The sequence below is a fragment of the Protopterus annectens genome, chromosome 12.part0 (genome assembly GCF_019279795.1).
Source record: "Protopterus annectens isolate FY-2018-M chromosome 12.part0, PAN1.0, whole genome shotgun sequence".
NCBI lineage: Eukaryota > Metazoa > Chordata > Ceratodontiformes > Protopteridae > Protopterus > Protopterus annectens.
This window is the reverse complement of record NC_056746.1, coordinates 1,129,171,611-1,129,190,888: the sequence shown is the minus strand read 5'-3', so window position 1 is coordinate 1,129,190,888 and position 19,278 is coordinate 1,129,171,611. Positions and strand designations below refer to the sequence as shown.

The 19,278-nt window shown below is 41.2% G+C and overlaps 1 protein-coding gene across 1 annotated transcript in view; it reads left to right on the top strand.

Moving 5' to 3' along the window:
* Positions 1–19,278, top strand: part of IFT52 (intraflagellar transport 52) — a 906,963-nt gene that overhangs the window by 835,620 nt on the left and 52,065 nt on the right. Inside the window, exon 13 of the mRNA XM_044090140.1 lies at positions 9,427–9,572. Within this exon, the coding sequence (XP_043946075.1) occupies positions 9,427–9,572 (146 nt within the window). The remainder of the gene's footprint in view (positions 1–9,426; positions 9,573–19,278) is intronic.

Below are 19,278 nucleotides of genomic sequence, written 5' to 3'. Positions count from 1 at the left end.
ACCCAAAAGAGATACTCAGTATTGAATTTGTGAGCATATGTAAGAACAGTGAAAAGCAAGAGTGCTGTTGAATTGCTGGATGAGGAACTGGGTAGGATTACTATATGTACTGGAGGCAGGATCACCAAGGACTGTGACTACCCTGGGCATCTGATCTACAGATTCGATTGCTTAGTACGAATCAATGGATTTTGAGAAAGCCTGCTGAGTTGTGGAGCCTCGTATTAGCAAGCCACAGTTTTCTCTAGGCAAAAAGCTTGTAACTTGCATAAAACATGCCAGGTTTATTGCCAAGTAGCTTGGTACCTAAGGCATGCTGGGTGGGCCAAAATTGTGTATTCTGACATGTTGCCAGTCTGTCAGAGAAGATGATGATAGCTTTTTCATGAGCATGGAAGTAAGAGGGGTTCTATGAAAATGAAGTGAGGAGCAATTTGCTGTTATTGTCATCAGGCTTTGGGGGTCAGGGCGGTGATTTGGTCTTTATGCTAAGTTAAAGGTGTTTAGCACTCAATGCGCAAACAGGCTGTTAGCCCAAGGGTGCTCAATTCTGCAGGTGACACATTCCTACTTTCAAAATATATGTTTGTGTGCTTGGAAGTGTTTGCATAGGTATTTTTATACCCCAAACAGACTTCAGAGACTTTTCCTCAGATAGATAGCAAATGTTGGAGGTGTAATGGCGAAGAAAGACAACTGAGAACATGTTTTTGTGGCATATAATGAACTGGGAGATATTAAAAATTCCTGAATTTTGAGAAAGAAGTGTATTTCATCCTATACTGGACAGTTTATTTCCCACTGTGGAATATCAGATTTATTTTGTAGAGTATTTTCAGTTGGGTTTCGGAGCCTAAGTTTTTGATGGACTTTGTAGTATTGTTGGTTGTCATTTTAAGCAGGGTGTGTGAGGCTAGACTTTTCTGCATCCTTTTAAGAGGAAGACTGTAGTGTGTATTATTGCCATTATTGTACAGTGCTGCAACAATCCACGGTGGTGCAGTGGTAGCATTGTTGCCTCACAGCAAGAGGTTCTCCCGTTCGATTCTCAGCTAGTGTGCGTGGAGTGCCTTCTGTGTGGAGTCTGCATGTCCTCCCCGCGGGTCGAATGGCATTCTGAAAGACATGCGTGAATGGGCGTGCCTTCGTTGAAGGTTGGGCGTCGAGCTGGCAACTCGGTACCGTGAAAATCTACTGCCAATCATTAGCGGACCGGAGTTCCGCTGTGGCGACCCCTAATCGGGAAAAGCTGAAAGACAACAACAACAACATTGTACAGTGCTGCAGTTTTGTTGGGTAAATCATTCTGGTGTGGTTTTGTGGGGTGTTATGAGACTTGTAATGGTGAGTGCAATAGGAAGGAGTTAAGAATGCACATACTGACTTTGAGTTTTGTTATTTCTTCTGGCATCTGTTAATCTTTCAAATTTCTGTATAATTCATATCATGTTTGTATTTGCTCAGCTGTATGTTTTGTTTGCCATTGTTCAAAGGTGATAATGGCATGACATTAATTGTTTTGTAGGATATGCCCTCACTTCCAGGCTGTAGGGGGTAGTGATGGGCTATGTTCACATCAGATAGTTCACAAAAAGTAAGGATGCATGTGCAGAGTTATTCCTGCATCTTTTAGTTTAAGTAATCACTAAATGATTTTTTATAGATGTTACAGTTATCAAGATATATTTTTCTGTTCATATGTTGATGTTGAAGGAGGTGATGTGAAAGAACTTTTTTTTTCATATTATGTGCCTGATGTTCTGTGGGCTTTGAAGAAGTTTTGGCACACGGTAGACTTGGTACATTAATTCAGTTTGTGCTGTCATAGTGTCTGTTCTGTGCTTTTTTGTTCCACACTCAAGTGCCACATGAGTGGTTACTTTTTATGTATGTTGTGTTGAATTCAGTGTTGAGTTTTGAGTGTTAACTGTCAAGTGTAAAAATAGATACCTCAGGGAAACCTTGACTTTCTGGGTGATTGATTGGGTTCTGCACATGGACAGGACCTTTAGGGAGCTGTTAGCAGATATTGTAAGGGGATGTAAGTATATTGTTTGGGGAGAGAAAGAGGGCTTTCTAGCATGAGGAAGACAGTAGTTGGTGTGACTTTGTGGCTGTCTTGAGATCCTTTTATGAGGGGGGGGGGGTGTTGGTGGCATTCTTCACACCGGGGGTGGAGAGAATTAGAACTGAGTAGATTAGCTCTTTAACTGGGGATGCAGAGTGAAAAGGGCTGTATCAGGCCAGCAATGTAGTTTCCAGGAAGATAGTGAAAGGGTAGGTTGGGGTATTAGGTGGCTAGGAGGATGGAAGTGTATTATTTCCAGTCTAGAGGTATTAAGCAAACCAATTAGGAGGGAGATTATAATGCAAAGAATGAAGACAACAGGCAGAAATAGCCTGGTCTGCAAAGCCATGGAACGTATCATCATGGAACTCATAAACAAAGACATTGGTAACCTCCAAACTCTGGATCCCACCCAGTTCGGGTTTGTGAAAGGCAGATCATACCTCCTGAACCTGATCGACTTCTTTGAGGCAGTCACCAAAGCCGTAGATGAGGGTAAGGTGGTTTACACAGCCTATCTTGACCTCGCCAAGGCTTTCAACACCATCCCCCATTCTGGAATTATAGCTAAACTCAATAAACTAGGCATAAATCCCTACATCACAAGATGGGTTGCCAACTGGCTCACTGACAGAACCCACACTGTAAAAGTTGCAGACTCCAAATCTGACCTCAAACCAGTGACAAGTGGAGTACCACAGGGTTCCGTCCTGGGACCGCTCCTGTTTGGTATCTACTTCTCTGAAGTGCAGGCTAACACAGAAGGCCTCTGGCTAATGAAGTTCGCAGATGACTGCAAACTAGGAGCCATAGTCAAGTCCCCAAATGATGTGAACATCCTACAGAAGGGCCTCTCTGAGACAGATGCCTGGTGTCAGAGCCATGGCCTCAAGCTCAATGCCAAAAAGTGCAGTGTCATCCCCTTTGGTAAAAACTCCGTACCCGTGAACTACCACATAGGCAGCAATCTACTTAACACCGAATGTGTGATCAGAGACCTTGGGACCCAGGTGGATAGTAGTCTCTCCTTTGATAGTCACATCGCTACAGTAGTCAGGAAGACCTTCTATGTGGCACACCTCATCATAAAAGGGTTCTCATCCAGGAAAAAAGAGGTCATCGTTCCCCTCTACTTGACACTCATTAGACCCACTATAGAGTACAACGCCCCTTTTGGAATGTACCTCACAAGACATCTGCAGCAGCTGGAAAGGCCACAGAAGTACCTCACAAAGAGGATTACTGGACTCAAACAAATGCCCTACACTGACCGCCTCAAAAAACTCCAGCTTTACTCAGTAGCATATCGCCTACTCAGAGATGATCTCTGCCTAACATTATAAAGCTATGTCAAACCCAGAGCTGTTGGACATGCTACACCTAAAGAAATCCCAATCCCTCCGAGCTACGTGCTCTAGGGACCTAAACCTTGTCACCACAATAAACAGGACATGCTGGAGGGATAGATTCCTATCCCAGAGACTTCCCATACTCTGGAACAGGCTACCCATCTATGTAAAGCAAAGTTCTTCATTAGCACTCTTCAAGAAAAATCTTGATGAGTGGATGGGAAATAGGAAATACACCCCGGGGATCACTTCTGTGTCTCTACTCGACAGTGGCACAGGAAAATAACTTTCTTGGGTGGCGTAAGTCAGGGAACCTTGTTGGCTAGGCTTGCGTAGGCCCTTGGGCCGATAGCCTAGTACCTACCTATGAACCTATTGGAAACCAAGTGAAAAAAAATGGAAAAAAAAGGATACATTGAGATGAGAAAAGTTTGAAAGGAGAATCAGCTGGAGAAAGGGTAGGCAAAAGAGGTGTTGTGATACTCTCCACTAGAAACTGGGATGTGATTGTGAGTAAAAGTTAAAAGTGGAGAAATTAGGTGGCTTTTACTAAGACTAATATCCCATAATGTAAGCTTTTTGATTGGTTCTTTTGTAATGTATTCTTAATCCTCTTTGAAAAGGCTACCAGGCTTTAAGAATTTCACAGAGTGTCAAAAAGAACTGTTAAAATTTGTATCTCAGAGGTATTGATATATGTTTGAAGAGACATATGAAGGGTTGTATACCTTATCTAGAGATGAGTGTAAACAGGCCAGCTGATTCAGTTATTTTCTGATTCATAAGAAGAAAGCTATGGGGGTTTGAGGACATTTCTGTTGAACAGAATGTAATGCACCATTTGGCATGTAGTTGTCTAAACATATCTCTCAACTTGAGAGACTTTAGAGATTTGTAATTAAAAAGATCAGTGGCTTCAAAAATCTTTAGTCTCTTATAGACTCCTCTGTGAGTATGTGCCTGACCTTTCAATCCAAGAAGGATCTAACTCTCTGTGACCTCCTATTCCTTTACAGAATAAATGGTATCTCAAATTCACAGTTAAAGAAACTAAATTTTCATCAACATAAATAAGATACAGTGTGATAAGATTCATATCCATTATGTCCCTCACCTCTGGAGCAAACTTCCGCTACATATCGAGCAGAGTAGCACCATTTCTATCTTCAAGGCAAACCTAGATAATTAGAGAAGCAGCCTGAAATTCTTTGCTGGTTTGTCTTGCCCTTCTCTTCCTTGAGGCTAGAGGGAACTTTTGAATAGGGAGTTTTGGCTAGGCTTGTAATCAGTTTGTACACTGATTGCCTAGTACTTACTATTGACCTAATATGGTGGGCGTCGGAAGATAGCTAGTAAGTTGTTTTCATTAAAGCTTAAAGACCAGATAGAGAGGACCATGAGGCAGGGAATGATTGAGAGTGAAAATTTGCATGTGAATAAGGTAGAGGAAGTGATTGAGGTTGATGACTGGATGCTTCTGGTGATGGGTGTGACAAGTCATCTTGTTTGCTTGTAGTAGGTACAGTGGATATAAAAAGTTTACACACCCCTGTTAAAATGCAATGTTTTTATGATATAAAAAATGAGACCACAATAAATAATTTCAAAGCTTTTCCCACTTTTAATGTGACCTATGACCTGTACAATTCAATTGAAAAACGAGCAAATCTGTTAGGAGAAAAAATAAAAAAACATACAATACGCTGGTTGCATAAGTGTGCACACCCTTAAACTAATACTTTGTTGTGTGTGCACACCCTTAAATTGATACTTTGTTGAAGCACATTTTGATTTAATTACAGCATTCATTCTTCTTGGGTGCACACTTGCCATCAATTAAAGAGACTCTGATTAACCCCAAATAAAGTTCAGCTGTCCTAGTAGGATTTTCCTGACCTTTACTTATTTGCCTGCTACAGCAAAACCCATGGTTCGCAGAGAGCTTACAAAGCATCAAAGGGATCTCATTTTTGAAAGGTACCAGTCAGGAGAAGGGTACAAAAGAATTTCCACAGCACTGGATATACCATGGAACACAGTGAAGACAGTCATCAAAAAGCGTAGAAAATATAGGACAACAGTAATGTTGCAAAGAACTAGACATCCCTCCAAAACTGATGAAAAGACAAGACAAAAACTGGTCAGGGAGGCTGCCAAGAGACCTACAGCAACTCTGATGGCACTGCAGGAATTTCTGGCAAGTACTGGTTGTGTACTACATGTGACAACAATCTCCTGTATTCTCCATATGTCTGGACTATGGGGTAGAGTTGCAAGACAGAAGTCTTTTTTTACACAGGAAAACATCCAGGCCCAGCTAAAATTTGCAAAACAATGCATCACATCTCCCAAAAGCATGTGAGAAAATGTGTTATGGTCTGATGAGACCAAGGTTGAACTTTTTGGTCACAATTCCAAAATGTACATTTGGTGCAAAAACAACACTTTGCATCAGCAAAAGAACACCATCCCAACGGTGAAGCATTGTGATGGCAGTATCATGCTTTCAGGTTGCTTTTCTTCAACTGGAAATGGGGCTTTAGTTGAGGTGAAGGGAATTACGAACAGCTCCAAATCCCAGTCACTTTTGGCCCAAAACCTTCAGGCATCTGCTAAAAAGCTGAAGATGGAGGAATTTCACATTTCAGCATGACAATGACCACACGCATACATCCAAATCAACAAAAGAATGGCTTCATCAGAAAAAAATTAAAGTTTTGGAATGGCTCAGCCAGAGCCCAGACCTAAATCCCATAGAAAATCTGTGGAGTGGCTTGAAGAGAGCTGTGCACAAGAGATGCCCTCGCAATCTGAAAGATTTGGAGTGCTTTTACAAAGAAGAGTGGGCAAATATTGCCAAGTCAAGATGTGCCATGCTGATAGACTCCTACCCAAGAAGACTGAATGCTGTAATTAAATCAAAAGGTGTTTCAGTAAAGTATTAGTTTGAGGGTGTGCACACACAACCAAGTATTAGTTTAAGGGTGTACACACTTATGCATCCAGCATATTGTATATGTTTTTTATTTTTTATATTTTTCCCCTAACAGATTTGTTTGTTTTTCAATTGAATTGTGCAGGTTATAGGTCACATTAAAGGTGGGAAAAGTTTTAAAATGATTTATTGTGGTCTCATTTTTTTATATCACAAAAACCTGGCATTTTAATAGGGGTGTGTAAACTTTTTATATCCACTGTATTTTGGTAAGTTTGGTAGGGAGTCTGGACTAGAGTACCTCAAAAGCAAATAGGTTGTTGTTTTTGCAATGGGAGGGACAGACTGCTGCAAGTGGAATTAAGGAGATAAAGTACTTGAAAACTGTTTTTCCTAACCCTGAAAGAAGTTAGAGTACAGAATGGCAAGAGTTAGTGACAGGGTAAAACATTTGCATATATATGGTGTGTGTTGGGGAGAATTTGCTTTCAAGTATGGTAGTTGTAGTGAGGGCATTTCTGTTGAGCTGTCTCCCCCTCCCCCCCCTACACACACACACACACACACACACACACACACACACACACACACACACACACACACACACACACACACACACACACTTCCTCCACTGGAAAAGGTAGTGGATTCACATGGAAAGGGAAGGGGTAGGAAAAAGTCAAGAGAATTGTAGGGCTTTGGGGAGTAAAGATGGTTGGAAAGTGTAACTTTAGGATGTACTTGGGGCACTCGTCATTATGAAATGCCTTAGAAATGTGAAAGGAAAGATCAAGTGGCATAAGAAGAAGCAAAAGGCTGAGTGGGCAGTGGTAGACTTTGTATAGGGGAGTGGGACAAAGAACTGCTAATCAGCAGTGGTAAATGCCTGTATAAGAGGGTAAAGAATGCCAGGAAATGCATAATAGTATCCTTGTGGAAGTCATCCACCCCTAATAACTATCATATTAACAACAAACCCCTAAGAAGTTGACCTATTAGTCAGGGACATGGGGAACACATATAGACAGTAAACTAGCCTTTGACCATTACATGTCTACAGTAGCGAGAAAATCATTCTATGTTGTGCAACTTATAAACAAAAGTATAGCATCTAGGTCTAAGGAAGTCATTGTTGCACTGTATTTGGCATTCGTCAGACCTATTATTGAGTACAGTGCCATCTTTGGTGTGTACCTAACCAGGTATATCCAACAACTGGAACATCGACAGAGGTTCCTCACTAAAAGAATACAGGGAGTAAGTAACATGCCCTATACAGACCACCTCAAGGCCCTATCCCTGTATTCTGTCTCCTACAGGCTGTTGAGGGGAGATCTATGCCTGGTATACAAGGCATTGTCAAACCCCACTTTGATAGACCTATTGCATATCCGCAAAACAAGCAACATCAGAATTACCTGTTTTAAAAACTTAAACCTTGCCTATGATATAAATAAGACCTGCTGGAGAGACAGGTATGTATCCCACAGACTACCCATTCTGTGGAACAGACTCCTCATCCATGTGAAGCAGAGTTCCTTCCTAACCCAATTCAAGTGTAACTTGGACAATTGGATGGGGAACAGGAAATTAATATCTGGTTTTGCACCTATGCCTCTAATAGACACAGGCAGCCTGTAAATGGTTCATCTCCCAAGCCTCTGCTTATACTTATCAGGGGTAAAAGAACTTGCCAAATACTTGGGATGCACGGCTAGGCTTAAAAAGGCCCCCGTGGTCATTGACCTGTTGAACACCTATGAAACTAAAAGAAAAAATGTTAGAGTTTTGGAAGAAAGCAGAGCCTTATGAGGCAACTTGAGGAACTGGTGTAGTTTGCAAGTTTGGTAAGGAAAATAGGGTGCACATAGCAGTGGAAGGACTGCTGGTTTATGGAGAAAGTAAAGAATTGGGGTGGTTACTGGACCTTTGGAAGGAAAGTGCAATGGGTCTTTAAATCCCTTGAAGTATAGAGCTGGATTTAGACAAAATTCAGTGAATTTGCTAAAATATGGGGAAGGGGTTATTGAGACATTAACTGTTAAATTTTAAATTCCCATGGTGTCAGTATCTGAAAAGGAGTGGAGACAGGCTTGCTTACTTGATTGTTGATTGCTGCAGGCCAACAGGGGCAGAACTTACAGGAACTTGGATGAAGAAGGAATACAAGGGGTAGATCAGAAAGCTGGAATAGAAAGGAACTTAATCCCCTTGGTGACTTAAGTACCTAATATCCAAAACCCATGCTTGATTTGGCTTGGTGATTGAGTCTGCTTTCACCAAAACCCCCTTTCTTTCCCTCACTTAACTCTTGACTCTTTCACGTTTTTACCCATATTCCTCTTGTGTTTAGACTTTCTCCCCTCCAGTTCCACTACTCCCAGATCTCTTCACTGTCTGTGCTGGTTGATTCACTCCCTGTAATCCTTTCTTCATCCCATCCCTCCTGCACTCTTCCTACAAGCCCTTTCAGTGGTTTACCCATGGTCTCACATTGTTCTGGCCAAGTGTCCTTCCCTCTGCAATACTTGTGATGGTTCCTGTATGGCCAGTTGTATCACTCTCTCCTCTTTATCAGTTTTCACTTCTATCTTTATCTGTTCCCTCAACTTGAGATTTTAATCCTGTAAGCCTTTCATAACTCATCTTCCACTTTTTACTTTGATCTTTGTATCACAGCACTTGTCTGTACCCTTCAGACTTCTGTGCACATCCTAGTGTACTCTTTCTCGCAGTACTTCTTCCCAGGTCTGTTGACCTCCTTTTGCCTCGACTCCAGAGCCCACTGTGCTCTTTCTCACCTTACTAGCCAGTCCACTACATCTCTGTTATATTCACCCCTGAAGTTCTTTCTTTTGCCCGCAGGCTTCACATACTCTGCACCTGAAGTTCCTTAAGCCAAATTGCCGCCTGGCGTGCTAAATACATCACCGTTCTGTGTCTCCCTGTTGTTGCTGAGCTTGCCTTGTTCCTTTGTTGCTGCAGTATTGATTCCATCTCCCCTTCCTTTTTCTAAATTTGACTAAATATGTTTTGTATTATTTTCTAACTGCACTTTTTGTTTTAAAATGCAGGTACTGATGAAGATCTTGAATTCTATGTTAGAAAATGTGGTGACATTCTTGGGGTGACCAGCAAGCTTCCAAAGGATAATCATGATGCCAAGCATATTCTGGAACATATTTTCTTCCAGGTGGTGGAATTCAAAAAGCTGAATCAGGTATAGTGAATAATTGGTCTTGAAATAAGTAGCCAATGTGAGCATTGCAGAGTATATACAATGTAGACTATAAAGTATGAAAAAAAATAAGTTAAAAACTAAGCAAAGTTGACCTTTGCATGTTTTACTGACATACATTGATGACATATTCCTACAAGTTTAAAGATGGAAAATGTTTAGTTTTCTGGACTGTTTTCTTTTGCAGATGAGATGAAACAAACTACTGCCAAGCATTTTGCTATAATGATGTTTCTTGTTACCATTCATCTACTTACTAAAATAAGAATCAAGATAGGCTATGGCTGGAAATCCACCAGGCACTGGAACATGCATTCTATTCAGAAAAGAATGCTTTTGTTTAGGTCATGGACTGGCATACAAATGTTTGTGCAGTACTTTTGGTGTAAACTTGTTTATTAACAACTGGAATACCAAGGCAAATCTATCAGGTAACAAAATTACCTGATATTTTTAAGTGTTGGAGGATTTGCATCCACAGGTCTTTGTTTCTGTCTTACCTTAGTCCATATTCTTTCTAGCCCAGGTATAAAAGGTTTCTAGACAGCACAATGTATTGGGTTTACCTCTTATGTTTTTCTTCAGGGAGGGGGGTATATTAAGTCTGAGAAAGTGATTACTTTTTATATCTCATGACATCCTCTCTGTGTGTTCTCAGATACTACAGTCATGTCCAGATCAGGGAGCTAGGTGGGCTTTGTTATAGTCTTCTCAGGTCTCTCTTTGTCTAGGGCTAAAGAGCATTTTTTTTCTTTTGGGTCACTTGTAGTGTCATAATGTCCTTCTTGCATATTTGATAAATTTTATTGAATCATTTTGATATATACCAGTCTTAGTAATACCAGATTATGCCAGGGAATGCCTATTTGGAAGATTGCTCTGAATTCTACACCTGAGTAAATAAAGTAGGTTGTTTGCTGCTCACTTATGCCACCAAAGCTGATACTAAGGCAGCCTTGGTCTGTTGACAACCCCAGATTGCCTATGAAATAAATAGATGCCCTACCGGTGTCATTGGGCCACCCCTTTCAATAAGATACATTTGTTTTCCTTTGCTACTGACAGCTGTGAGCTTGAGTAGTCTTTGCTTGAGACAATTTAGTGCACCAGTTTAGTGCTGCAACCAGTAGACTGTAAACCATTGGATAGTGAGCTCTCAGTGCATCTGTGTAACTAGTTCATAGTAGCTGAAAAGTGCTGTGCTAGGTAGCATATGTTTGTATAATTTTGGCCCCAAGTTTTGTTTCACCATTTTTGTAAGCAATTCTTGTTTGACCTGATTTGGTGTTTAAGATCACAAACTGCTTGATGAAGAGCTGAGAATGTACTTGTGAAGCTGGTTCAAGATAGATCTAAAGTAGTCAGTATTCACTATTAATGTGTATAATTTTGGTTCCATGCTTTAGCTGCATCAATTTACAGGCCTGAGGAAATGATGCATTTCTAGACCAGCCCACTGTCACAGGTGCAAGGTATCCTGTATGCCATCAGTATCCCATATTCAGGAACAGACTCACTCACACCAGAAAGGCTGGCCAAAAGTACAAGATGAAGCATCTATGAACCACTAACATCTTGTGCAGAAAAGGGTGCAGAATTCTTGGCAATTTCAGCATAAGCCTTCTTGGGGACTCAGAAGAATTTTTTTCATGTATTGTTTTTGATCCCATGTCTGCCTCCAGCTGGACTCAAATACATTTGTTCCATCCTGGTGGGGAGTTCCCAAAACCATGAAGATGAGAGACATCTGGCAAGGCTGTAATTCAGGCAGCACATAAAGTGGCGTATGTCCTCTCTGGTTTTCTGGTTATGAGCACATCTGAATGGCCTAACCCAGCCCCTCTCAACATGGGGGATGAAGCACGTTATTCACCATGAATCATTGTGGGGACACGCAATGCTTTTCCATTGAGAATGCACGCTTCTGTGCACTCGGTAAGAAGGGCCATCACCCAGAGCACCTACAGAACACTGCCTCCCCAAGGGATTGTGGCATATGTGTCATGTTCTACTAACCCCCCCTCCCCCAGGTCACCTGAGCTGTAATTTAACAAATTCCTAGCGGTCCTTGTTATGCAGCAACTAGCACAAGAACCCACCTGCCCAAATCTTAGGTAAGGTAAACTTTCTCTGATGGACCTAGTCATGAGTAATATCTCCCACTTAATCTCCTCATTACATATGCTTCCAGCACAGCCTAAGTGACCACTGCCCTATGTTCTTTAGTCTGACTTTTCCCTCTCAAAAGCAACTGCTCACCAAAATCTCATTCCAGATAGAATCACAAAATAGAATTTTGGTGACCTTGTATGCTACTGATTCTATCAACTGCTCTCCAGTGCGTAACTGCTGAGGTCTGGAATCAACCACCAGCAGCCTAATTTACATTCTGTATAAACTTTCCAGTAATAGCTAGGCTCCTAAAATCAAAATTATCCATTGGGTAACTCCAGAATTTAAAAGTTATGCTTCAACTTGGGGATGAGGCTCGGTCCCAATAAAAGCAATTCAAGGTATGATTATGAAAGATTTACAACATTCCATAACCTTGCCAAATATTCAACAGCACAAAGCCATAGTCCTCAGATAACAATAAAGCCACAATGTCTTAAATCTAAAACAGTTGAGGAAAGAAGTCACCTTTGGTGCAGGACATTATAAAAAAAAACAACTATACTTAACAGTCCCTTATTGAAATAAGCAAGCACCTTTCGTGCCACTACGCTTTTAAAATAATTTTCTAATATAGCTACTTTTGACTATACCCCTGTGGGATACTCCCTTGTACCCCTAATATATAGTCTAACAGAACCATCTGCTTCTTGCAAACTCATCTGACCATTTTACTTTTGTTATATAAAGGGAAAAAAAAAGAAACTGAAGACCTCTTAAACCAAATCAATTACAAACCTGATTCCATTCCTTTTGTAAATACTACCTTGCAAACCCCCTTCATCAAATTTCAACTTGCACACATATTGTACCCTCTACTTGGAAGTCAGAAATAGTAAATCCCCTGCCAAAAATACAAAACCCCTCCATCTCCTTCGACTCTTGCCTGAATCTCAGCTTTTTTCCAGCCTGAAGTAAAATTTTAGAAAAAGTAATCTGTTTTTTAAGTTATATCCAGCAGTACTGTGCAGACACAAGCATAGTTTCTGGAATGAGATGACAACAGTCTGACTGCCATCTGAACTATTGTCCATGCCATCTTAATCAGTATGGAGGAAGGCAGATTAACTGGCGCTGTATTTATGGACATCACTCACAGCAAGACGTTGTCCCGTTCGATTCTCAGCTAGAGCATCTTCTGTGTGGAGACATGCGTGAATGGGCGTACCTTCGTTGAAGGTTGTGCGTCAGGGCTGGCAACTAGGCACGTAAAAATCTACTGCCAATCATTAGCGGACCGGAGTTCCGCTGTGGCGACCCCTAACCGGGAAAAGCCGAAAGACACAACAACAACAACAACCAAGACATTTGGCTTTGTTGGTTGCAACCTACTCTTCAGTGCACTCTCAGCCATAGGCATTGTTGTCAGAGCAGCAGAATCGTTTAAAAACTGTCTAACAGAAACTTCCAGGTCAGCCTAGGACTTTGTCATCTCCCCCCCACCCCATTAAGGAAGTTACTCAAAGGGCAGTCCTCTTTAATACCCTTCTCTGTACTTATTGACATTTTCACTTGAATTATTGCTCTCATTAACTGGAGAAGGAGATGTTTAGCTCAAACCCAACATTCCCTTCCTTCCAGTACTCTCATGTGCAGATGACATGCTTATTTATAGATCAGCCCCCGCGCTACAATTTAAAGATTTCTAGAACGTGATCTTTCTCGTCTTACTTTTATCTTTCTAAAACTTTTTTTTACCACAAAATGTACTCCACTTTATGTACTTACCTACCTACATTTTTTCTGCTAACATCCATTACTGTGCCTGCAAACAGTACCTACAGTGTCACTTGCTCTGTCAAGTACTCCTGTCTCATACTTCACTCAGTTCTACTTAATACTACTGTACTGTACTATATTATCTTCATTCAGAGTTAAACAGCCTGTAGTTATCCTCCATCTTTTCTCCATTACCGTATTCTGCCATGCTCATCACTCCAATTACCTCAATTACTGACACTTCCTATATTTTCTTATTTCTATGTATGTGTGTGTATATATATATATATATATATATATATGTATATATATATATATATATATATATATATATATATATATATATCTTTTTCAACCATTGCTCAACTATTGGGTTTCAGATCTGACCTCGGATCTGACTTTGGCCACTCCTCAGACTTTGGATCCGTAGCTCAAGTTCCTTCCCTTACCCTTAATCCCCTTCAAATCCCACATCACTTCATATCTCGTTTGCCGCTTCCAGTGGTCAGATGTGATTGACATAGCTCAAGCTGTTTTTTTCAGATAAGTGATAATTATAGTCTTTGATAGTTTCTATCCCTTTCTTTCTCTTTTTCACTTCAGCCTCCCCTATATTTAAAAAAAAAGTATAAGTTAAGGTTAGTTTGTAGTTTATTCCACATAGGATTGTTGTGTGAGTTACAGCTTGTAGGCCATGTGCCTCCCCCCCTTCTAGGTTTTCTTGCTCTTGTAAAATACTAGTAGTCTTTTTACCATTGTTGGTATTTCTTTTTCTCTAACTGAGAGAGTTCTTTGTTACCATTGCTGGTACTTTGTCTTTGCTGTTTCTTCCTGTGATTGTTGCTGCTGGCATATTGTGGTAGTCATGTCCGACAAACCCACTGGATTTAAGAAATGCTCCCCTTGTGAGTATAAGATTCCAACTCGGATACCCATTCTAAAGTATATACTGTCCTGGGGACAGGCAGTTTGGATGCTGAGTATGAGATATGTGCAGGATTCAACCATAGGGCATTAGTCAAATGCAGAAATAAGTTAGCACTGAAAAGGTTGCTGCCTTCATCCTCCTCTTCAGTATCTAGAGCTTCCCCTTCCACTAAAAAGTCAGAGGAGAAATCTGAAGGGGAAACAGTGGAAAAAGTTAAATAAAAGTCAAAGGAGTTGAGAAAGAGCTCCCATGACCCCTCTCATCATTCAGCTCTAGGGTTGGCTCCATCTACAAAAGTTGCCAAACTGTCTGATCTGTCCACTTCCACGCATCAGACTTCTTCAAAGTCTCCTGTCTATAGAAGTTTTTCACTGGAGTTGAAACCATTGAGGTTGCATTTCCCTCTTTTTGCAGGACACACCACACAGAGCTTCTAGACCTCCATCCTCCTCATCATCCTTCAGGTCTACCAGGAACCTTTCTGAAGCTGATGTGGACAGAATGATGGGAAAATTTCTCAGGACCCAAATTCAGTTGGGATTTATCTCAGCTTTGTCTCCCTCGGACCCATAAGCTTTGCTCCATCCCAGACAGTGTTGGTTACTCCCACTCCGACCTACCCTTTGGCTTCAGAGACATCAGATCCAAGATTCCTGAATTTGTCTTTGTCTGATCCAAAGGCCTGTCCTTCATTGACACCTTCCATGATCCAGCCAGCCCTGATGATTTTGGAGCCAGAGGGATCTCAAGAGTTGCATTATTGGCACAGGCTCCAGGGGTACAGGTTTGACTCCAAGGTTGTTGAAGACCTCCCTTCCCCTCAGGGCTTCAGCATTAGATAGCTCAGCTCTGACATCTGGTTTGATGCATGGTCATGAGTATTCCTTGAGCTGCCCTAATCAGGTAACTTTGTCTCCTATTAGGGTGGTTTTGGGCTCTCCCATTGCTTCTAACTTTTATGCAGTGGAGAGAGCTTTATCCACTTCAGGGATGGAGTATCTTTGCCCCCTTGTGTCTTCCCCCTCCACAGCTGATTGTCCTGTAGTCTGTCTCTGCTCTTTCCACCCCATTGGTACAACCAGTCCATCCAGGCCTTGAGACAGTCCTCATCCAAGAATCCCAGATCACTTCCAAGTCTTCACGGGATTATTCCCCCATTGAAGTACCTTGGAAGTGCACCCGCTGGATGAGGCACATCAATTCCCCACAGGAATCCCTGACAGAAAACATGAACTTTCGATGAAGGGGAGGGCTTCCACACATCACCTCTTGAGGACATCTTGTTTGGAGGGATTCTTGAACTTTTGAGACAGAAATGTGGTTAGTCTTCCAAAGCCCCTTCCCAGGAGGGAGTCAGTGTTTCTCGAGGCTTTCATAACCATCTCTGCTACATCCTGGGTGGTACCCCCCAGCTGATGAAATAGTGGACCTCATTTCTGGCTGGACATGGAACGATACAGATGTGACTGCAAGAGCTCTAAGCTTAAATCCGATGTTTGACTGCACTGATTTTTGGATTTTCTTCATAAGATTTGGACATTTTATTAATTTTTTATGTTGGTATTTTTTATGACTTTCTTGTATTTTAAACTTTGTTTTACTGCATATTTTTTCTTGAAGTCTTAAAAGTTGTTGGCTAGGGTCTTTTTAACAAACATTCCTTTTGCATTTATTGCTTGAATTTATTGATTGAATGTGATGAAGCTAATTAGTGGGAGGAGCTGAGAAACGTTTTTCTTACTTAAAGTATTCACTACATTCTTCTTCAGCTACAAGAGCTCTGAATTTAAAACTTCTGTTTGACTGCATTGATTTTTGGATTTTTTCCCATCTACTCTCCCATGTCTTGTGCTTTTAAATTTGGCTCATTTTTAGCTGCCCACCCCTACTGTAAATTAGAGTTTGCAAGCCCCTCCCGGTACTGTTCTACTGGACATAATAGCTCACACTTAAAAGGCATTCCTATCAGACTCTTAAAGCTCAAGTTATTCTCCTTTTTCATATAATTCCATTTCAACTAATACACACTACAATATTCAGAGTGTTAATCTGAACTGTATACTATTCTTTTCTGCATTGTCCTTGTTTTAACCAAAAGTCAACTGTTTGTATTTTTAACTAGGTCTGGGGCCTTAGTCTTATAGTACCCCTCATAGTAGTGGGAGAATTGGGAGTTGCTGCAGGATCTGAGCCTCATTTATCACATTTCTACTGCATTTTTGTGCTTGCATTTTACTTGGTCTGGGACCTTAGTCTTGTAGTGTAACTCACAATAGTGAGAGAATTGTGAATTGCTGCAGTAGCTGAACCTTGTATATACATTTGTACTGCATTTTACTGTTTACTGATTGGATTCCTCTCTAACTCATCTCCTATAACCCTTTCTTAGCTGTGCAGCAGTGGTTTGCAGTGTCCTGTTAAATGAGGTGCCTAAAGTTGTAATTTTCCATATAAAACGTTCTCTGCTATTTTTCTGAAGTTTCTAGCAGAGTATAGAGCAGCTAGTTTGCCCACTGATAACCATTACCCCAAGAGTGCTGTTTTAGATCAGTCTTAGATCTCTCCTCCCAACAACTCTAAACCCTGATTTCACCATCTCACAGATCACAAAATAAGATCCACTGTCTCTGTAGCCAGCCTATTGGAAATGGGCATCTTGAGACAATGTAACAGTTGTCTCACGTTTATTGACAGCCACCTTATTCTTAAACAGACTAACACTGTGCGAAAGAGATGTAATTACAGTCTTTGGAGACAAAGCTTTCACATACAAACACTGATATTTCCAAACAGATTGCCAGTAACATGCACACTACACCTACTATGGATCAGACACATAAACTCACATATGCTGAGGCTCTTAAATGCAATCTACCCAAACCTCAGATTCCTCCCATACACTACCCACAGCAACCTCCCACTCTATAAAGACAGCACTCCCCAGGACATCTACAGCCACATCTCACAATGTCTCAACTTCTAAGCCTTTAAGACAAACTGCCAGCACAACTGACAGCACAACCCAATGTATTGATCATTGGAGATTCTGTTGTGAGATGTGCTGCTGCCCTCCTCACCAGGCTGAGCAAGGAGACCATCGTGGTCAGTTGTCTGTCAGGGTCAAGGATCCACCAGATCACACATGCACTCAGGATGTGGAACTGCAAGTACCAGTATGAGAGTGTCATAGTCCATGTGGGTGTTAATGACCTGAGACGTACCTCCCTGGACTGTATGAGGAGAGTCATGATAGAGCTTTCAGATTGTGTCCTAGGTAGGTGTGAGCCTAGCACTGGGCAACATTCTATTTTCTCCAAGGATGATACTACAATATAAACAGAAAATGATTGACTTTAAAATGGCACAAATAACTAAGCCAATTGTTAACGGAGTCCAATATTTGTCCACTTGGGAGGACACGATCGACAGACCACACTGCTTTGCCAGGGATGGTCTGCACCTGACCCCACTAGGCTTTTGAATATTGGCCAAAGCATTATTTATCCCTATAGTGCCATTTTTAGACAATGCTAGTCTGATAAATCTTCCAACATAGTAAATTCTACACAAGATAAAGGTGTTAATACGCAATGCTAAGTGTCTCAACAAGAATCCAGTGCCTAGAAGCAATCCTCACCTTGGAGAGTGTTCACTTGAGTGCAGTTACTGAGACCTGATTTAAAGCTGTAGAAGGCACCCCAGCAGTACAAGGCCTTCCACACATTTAGACCAGCTACTGCACATGAAGGAAAAAGAGGTGAAGGTGTATACACCTACATAAAAAGTAAGCACACCTCAAGACTGTTCAAACAGTGTGACATGCAAGAACTACTCCATGTCCAACTAACTTTAGGTAAAGTCCAGTAACATATCCTTGCAGGCTATAAGTCCTAGTCTATTACCCAGGATAACCATACCACATACTTGTATGTACTGGAGTCACTAACAGTTCATCCCAACACCATATTCATGGGTGATTTCAACTATCCTACCATAAACTGGGATACATACACAATCACTAACACACAGGCTCAAAGACTTTATCAATGCAAACATCCTGGGACAACTAATCTGCACACCTACTAGGAGTGCAGATATCCTGCATCTGGTGCTCACACATATGAGGGAATGTTGCACCTCCCCTTCCCAGTGTAATGTCCTCAATGGTCAGCTAAGATCACAGAGCAGTAACCTTTTAAATAAAAATAAAGGTTGCACTCCCAGCAAACCCCAGAACCCTTAAGAACTTTTCCAAGGCTAACTACCCCATATTAAGTGAAGGCATAGCTAAATTCCAAGCCTCCCCCCCAAAATTCAGAAAACATGAGTGTTTATGGAAACCCTGTAGAAGCATGTAAATAACTAATAGAAATAGCAGTTCCAAACCAAAATAAACTTAGGACAAACTCCAAAAACAAGTCCCTTTGGTGGACCCCCACTAAAAATAGGTTGTACAACAAAAGGAAGAAAATTGTGTTCAAAAATAGGAAGGGCTATACCCAAAAGATGAAAAACTCCTCAGCAGTCTCAACACTAATCAAGTTCACCAAAGCCAATTTCAAGACAAGAATAGCCTCCCAGGCTAAGGTTAACCATAAGGCATTTTTCAGTTCTGTACATAACCTTAAATGGAACACCCAACAGTGTGCTGAACTAATAGTAAATGGAGCTTCCTATACTGAACTGAGGGATGTAGCAGATTTGCTGGCAGATAAATTTAGCTCCAATTTCACCCACTCATAATCCCCAGTTTCCCCCAGAAATGCTGTCTACCATCCCCCCCCCAACTATCATTAAAGAACAAGTCCTCACTGCACTTTCCAGACCTAAAGACACTGTATCATTGGGTCCTGATAATATCTCAGGATG